Raw genomic sequence first — 6,189 nt, forward strand, 5'->3', positions numbered from 1 at the left:
AGATGATTTTGTTGTACCACCAGGTTGGGGAGCCCAGGCTCTAAAAAGACAGGAGTTTGTGATCCAAGGCTCTGGAGGGCACTGTGGGGACACAAATGGGAGAATCAGGGAAGGCTCCTTGGAGGAGGGGTGATCTTGGTGTCGAAGCCTGACAGTTGAATGTGTATTATCCGGGTGGGTGAGGGTTAGTGTGAGTGGGCCGGGGGAGGGGGAGGGCCTGTGGGGGACCACGGTGAAGTCATGGAGGGTGTGAAATGTCTCTTTTCATGAACAAAGGAGCCAACGTGGATGGCGGGAGTTGTGGAATTGGCCTGCAGCCGCCTCTCTGACAGTCCACCTCGGTGGGCTGGTACCTCTGTGAGCTCCATGGGGCTTGCGGAACCAAGCTGAGCTCCCAGCCTGGCTGGGGCAAGTTCTCCTAGGTCTGAGCAAACCTCTGTCTCCCTGGGCTCTGAGGCTGGACTGGCCGTCTGCCTAAGAATGTTCTACTTTTGATAGTGTTTGAACTTGAACGGTCAACCTTTCTTGGAGTCACCACAGTGAAGGTGCTGTGGCCCATGTCCAGCCTCCCTGTCCTCCAGCAAGGATCATGCCAGCTGGGCCCGACCGCCAGGGGAAGCCCGGTGCCTGGTGGGCACCAGTGGTTTTAGTTGATCTCCTGGAGGCTCCCAGAGTTTGCTAGTATTCAGGATGATCAGATAACAGAGTCGCACTCTCTCACTGGTTCATGCCCATCTCAGAGCCTGGTGACGAATATCAATGACCTAACAGATGGGTTAGCATAATGTCTGGGGCATAGTAAGTGCTCAATAAATACAAGTTGTTAAGCTTTTTAAATTCACTCATTCATTTACTCTGCTTTTAGTCACTCATTTACCCACCATTTATTCACCCCAGTGAACTCATTAATTGGGCACAAATTTATTACAGATCTGTCCTTTGTCTATTTTGGGCTTACCTGATCCCGCAGGTGCTTCCAAAATTCCACACAGGTCAACATAGGCCTGGGAATTTAAACACTCCTTTTTTACTGGTAAGCATGGATACCTTAACTGATAGTAGCATCTCTCACCCAAACAAGTGTCAGCACATGGCCCATTGGGGCCTCTTGGGGCCTTTAATCACACTTGAGCACCTCCTGGTCACAGGACGCTGAGTGTCTTAACATTGGCACCAACCTTTAACTGAGCACCAAGCAGATGCCCCTTCTGAGTCTAGAGCCCATGGGTGGCTGTGACAGGTGCAAAGCTGAGGATGAAGAGGCCCGCTTCTTTGAGGACTTGGCAGTGAGAAGCTGCACCATGCAATATTTACCAATTTATTTATTGACTCATTGATTTATATATCACCTTGCCTTTCCTGATACTTGGAAAACAACCAAGTATTAGAGGGTATTGGTTAAGTCTCAAAGCAGTGACTCCTGAAGGAGCCCAGAGGAGGGAGAGAGAGTGGGGCAGGGAGGTCAGGGTGGGCTTCCTGGAGGAGTAGTCCATCAGGTGGGGAGAATGGCCTGGGAACAGGGGTTCTTGCAGGGAAGCTGAGGGAGGTAGGGTGGCCCTGGGGCTGGAGCAGCCCTGATGGCCCTAGTCAGGAAAGAGAAGGAAGCCAGAGAAGACGCTGTCGGAGCCTTCAGTGCCCACCATGCCATTGTAGTCATTGACCGCCAGCCACACTTGCTCACCCACCTCCAGCTTAAGCAGCACGCCGCCCGAGGTGACCTGCTTGCTGTTGGACATGTGGTCGCAGAAGGTGGTCACCCTGACCCCACTTCGGTACAGGTGCACGCACAGGTTGGCTGTCTGTGACGTGTGGTACACAAAGTAGTAAAGACCCGGGACTTTGCAGGTGAACTTGCCAGTGCTTGTGTCATAATCCCCCTGTGGGTTGGTGATGGCTACGTTGAACTTGACCAGGCTGTTGGACGTGGGGTACTGGGATGTCTGTCGCATGACTGTGAACACAGACTGGTGCTTCTGCTTGTATCTGCCCTCCTCGCCCGGCTCCCCAGGGGGTCCCATGAGGCCGGGAATGCCTGGGCTGCCAGCAGTTCCCAGGGGGCCATTTTTCCCAGGATGCCCAGGTGTGCCGGGTTCTCCCTTCTGACCCTTGGGTCCTCGAGTTCCAGGGATAGCTGGGATTCCTGCGGAGAGAGCAGGAAAGTGATAGGGCAGGGACAGGAACAGGGAGGGACCCTGGGCATGTCCTCCAGGGGACATCCCACCAATGTTTAGTCTCTGGAACCTCCTCCAGATGGACTCTCACCTGGGGACAGCATGCAAGGAGTTAGAGGGGAAGAAGACCTCTCCATGGACTTGCTCTCTGGGCGCTAAGGTGCCCCCCTGTCTATTGGCCTCAGTTCCCACATTTATGGCGGGGAGGGTAGGACTAGCCGGCCTCAGGAGGTGTCAGAACCGGGCAGGGTCTCAGAGCACCCGTCAGAGGCCGTGCCCTCAGCCCACGGACAGTGTGGGGCCTCACACAGCTTCTGTTTGACCTGCCCAGTGTTTTATCAAAACGTTTTATTTAGGGTCCAACATTAACAAGTCCAAACCTCACCTTAAAGTTTTGCTTCTTAGCGTTTCTTGTCAAAAATCAGAAGATCGGTCAGAGGCCCATTTCCTGGAAGGCTCATGACGCTTATTCTTTAGGCCCCATTAACTGGCATTGGTCCCTTCGAAGCCCTTTGCCTAATGTTATGCTTAAATTTTTTTCAACCTTTTATGTTGAAATAATTATAGATTCACAGGAAGTTGCCAAAAAAAAAAAAAGGACAAGAAGAGCCCATGTATATTCTTCGCTTAGTTTTCCCCAGTGGCACGTCTTGCATAACTAAAGTACCATATCCAAACTGGGAAACTGCGAAACTGACCTTCGGATATTCCACAGAGCCCCGCGTCACACATTTGTTCGTTTGTGTGTGTGTATGGTTCTAATACAGTCTTGTAGCGAGTGTAGATTTGTGTCACCACCCCCTTCCCCTCAGTCAAACGTACCTATAATTTCGTATTGTTCTTTAAAGGGGGCCCTCAATATTTTATAAGGCTCAGAGCGCCACAGCACTCGTATCCCTTCCTGAGATGGAACCAGCCTGCTCGGCCTAGCGCGAGGGAACCACGGGACGGAGCCAGACAGAAACTCCCCTCACCGAGGGGGCTGACTTCCCCATGCCGTCCATTGGTGACACCTGGGCTGGTTCAGCTTCTCTCATGTTACAGATGAGGAAACTGAGGCCAGAGACTTGCTCAAGACCAGGCAGCCAGTAGGAGGCGGAGTCAGGATCGAAAGTCAAGCCTGGCTGAGACTCAGTCGGAGCGTATGATTCTGTGACAGCCCTGACTATCTGAGCCTCTCGGAGATTTTTCTCCCCTTGTCCAAACTGTACTCATTGTTTAGGGGCTGGTTCTAGTCTCCTCTTCCAGGAAGCCCTCTCTGGCCAACTCTGGCAGCCCTCATGGCCCCTTGCTGCCTCCTTAGGGCTGGGTGTCTGTGCAGACCTATTTGTGACAGACGCTCTATGGCTCATGAGCCTTTTAGGTCCCGGGGTTAGGAGAGGGGGATTAGGATCCAACAGACCTAGGCTAACGCTGTGTGACCCTGGACAGATGACCTCCTTCCCCAAGCCTCTGCTTGCCTAATTGAGGAAAGGCTGTGACAGAACAGATCCCAGAGAGCTTCTAGAAGCTTAGGGTGGGAGAATGCATGTGCCGGGCACCTCATAGGGGGTGGTCCGTAAGGTCAGCTCCTGGTGACGGCTGTCAGTGACGCGGGGCCATGTCTCACCCTTCCACATATCTTCCAGCAAGGACATGCAGTGGGGAGGGCCCTGAGAGGCAGGGGAAGGCGGTGGCTAAAGGCACTTGGGAACTGGACGGGATTCCACTGTGTGACTCTGGGCGTTTCCCCATCTCTCTGAACGTCAGCTTTGACATTTGTAAAATGGCAGCCAAGCACTTAAAAAAGGGTTTCGGCCTCAGCTTCCTCACTTGTAAAACAGAGTTAACATTTTATCTACCCCGGTAAGGGAAACACACGCTGAGCATTTGGAACCATGGCTGGTATATAGTAGGAGCTCAATAATTGGTGGCCCTCAGCCACTGCGCTGGGAGATGGCCAGAAGCAGCATGCGGTATAGGATCTCAAAAAATGGCAGAACCGAGAGCCTCCTTTGGCTCACCTTGAATTGGAGAATTCCTTCTGGAATGTTGGCAAAGTTCAGGTCTATGGCCAGGAGAGAAGATGATGGTGGGAAATTCCTAAGGACATTCTTTGCCGCTGGCCTCCCGCACCCCCACTGCCTCTGCCTCCCCCCATCACTTCTGCCCAGCCTCACCCCAGTCTCACCCACGCTGGCTCCAGGCACCTGCGTCCCAGATACTCACCCTCTGACAAAGAGGGCACCCCCCAGCCTCTAGTGCTTGCTAAGCCCGTGTTCTCAGCCCCCTTTGCTCGTGCTAGGGCTTCCCCATCAATCCGCAGTTCTGACTTCTCACTCCCCATGCCCCCAGCTACCCAGGATCCCAGGGAGACAGGTGAGCACAGACCCTCCATAGAAACAGTGATGACAACAGCTGTAACATGCATAGCTGAGACCTACTATGTGCTGGATGCTGTTTTAGTTTCAACTTAATCACCCCAGTACCCCGTGCAGAAGGTGCTACCATCTCCCCCTTTTACAGATGAGGAGACTGAGGCACTCTGCACAGGGAAGTGGTAGGGCTGGGAACTGAAGCCGGGCCATCTGTGCACTGTGGACATTCCCTGCATGGCCCCTCCCCCCACCCCGGGGTCCGTGTTGCAGGGCAGGTGGTGGAAGAGCTGTAATAAGATAGCACAGCACGTTAGAGTTTGCCAAAGATCTGCAGGTGGATCATCTCCTGGGATCCTCCCTGCCACCTGCTGGGGCATGTGCTTCTGTTCTCTCCCTGTTGTCAGATGAGAAACTGAGGCACGAAGAGGGGAACCTGGAGGACTGAGGCCTGGGCTCTGAGAAGGGAGGGGCTATGCCTGCTGGGAAGGCTGGACTCTGTGCGGGGAACAGGTGCCACCCGAGGGACTGTACTTCTTGCCAACAAGTCGCTGTCCTCCTCCCCCAGGTTGGCCCCAGATGGACACTGCCTACTGCCCCAGGCCTCAGGCGACCCCTCCTCAGAAGCCCAGCAGACTCACCTGGCTCACCCTTGGGCCCCGGCAGGCCATCGTGTCCGTCCCTCCCCGGGGTCCCCGGCAGGCCCGGCATCCCGGGGATTCCGTAGCAGCCTGTGCTGGCCTGGCCCCCAAGCGGCAGCGCCAGCAAGAGCAGCAGCAGGTTTAGTCCAAGGCGGGGCCGGGAGCTGGACACCGTGTCCATCCTGGGGAAGGAGCTGGGCGGGAAGAGAGCTGAGTTGGCCCCCGTGGCCCCTCACTCACCCTCCTCACTGGTCCTTCGACAGCCCTCAGGAGCCTATAGGTCCCTTCCCCAGGCCCCTTGTCCCTTGGGACTTGAGACTGCAGGATGGATGGAGGATGGGCCTCTTTGAGCCCGGGCCCTCAGCTCAGCAGTGATGGGGACCCTCCTTCCTCCCATGAATCAGGCTGTCCCCATGTTTCAGGGAGGCAGCAGGGAGAAACTGCCATTTGCCCTCTCCCAGGCCCGGGTCCTGGTCTCACCTGGGGGTTGCAGGATTCGGGTCTGGTTCACAGCGATGTCCTCAAATCTGCTTCCCCTCTCCCAGCCGGAGGACACGGTGTCAGAGCGGACACAGCAGGGAGGGCCCAGAGCAGGCTGGGTGGCCCCCTCCCCTCTGCTCACCCTGCCCCCAGTCCCACATCCCCTTTCCCATCGTTTTTCCTGACTCAATACTTTCTTTCGGGCACTAAGCCATGCTGACCCTGTGTCTCTCCCACTCCCCGGATCATGGGCGTCTGAAATGAGGAAATGTCCCCTGCCCCGGATCTGCTGAAGGATGTGTGTGTGTGTGTGTGTGTGTGTGTGTGTCCAGTTCAGCCCATCCCTATATGTTGGCATTTACTGTGCCTGAGACTCAGCTATTTTACAACATTCCTAGGAGGAAGTTATAACTCCCCTTTTGCAGACGAGGAAACTGAGGCCCAGGGAGGTGAAAGCCCTCACCCAAAGTTACACGTTGAATGCATTCTTGGGGTCCAAAGTCTTGTCTTGCTTAGCCTCGCTTAGCCTCACATGCACTTGTC

The 6,189-nt window shown here is 54.9% G+C and overlaps 1 protein-coding gene across 1 annotated transcript; it reads right to left on the reverse strand.

Annotated features, from left to right (window-relative positions):
- Positions 1–1,304: 1,304 nt before the first annotated feature.
- C1QC (complement C1q C chain) lies at positions 1,305–5,768 on the reverse strand. The gene is made up of 3 exons (XM_029948567.1): positions 5,647–5,768; positions 5,167–5,360; positions 1,305–2,140 (listed from the first exon to the last, which is right to left on the reverse strand). Exons 2-3 carry the CDS (start codon positions 5,345–5,347, stop codon positions 1,584–1,586), a joined length of 738 nt encoding a protein of 245 aa, XP_029804427.1. The 5' UTR covers positions 5,348–5,360; positions 5,647–5,768; the 3' UTR covers positions 1,305–1,583.
- Positions 5,769–6,189: the final 421 nt, after the last annotated feature.

Source organism: Suricata suricatta, chromosome 8, assembly GCF_006229205.1.
Source record: "Suricata suricatta isolate VVHF042 chromosome 8, meerkat_22Aug2017_6uvM2_HiC, whole genome shotgun sequence".
In the NCBI taxonomy this organism is placed as follows: Eukaryota; Metazoa; Chordata; class Mammalia; order Carnivora; family Herpestidae; genus Suricata; species Suricata suricatta.

Bases quoted from the DNA above. Each gene is read 5' to 3' on its own strand.
- C1QC (XM_029948567.1), bottom strand. From the start codon at position 5,347: ATGGACACGGTGTCCAGCTCCCGGCCCCGCCTTGGACTAAACCTGCTG. The intron at 2,141-5,166 runs GTGAGTCTGCTG...CTCTCTCCGCAG, and splicing joins GGGGCCCAAGGGTGAGCCAG to GAATCCCAGCTATCCCTGGA.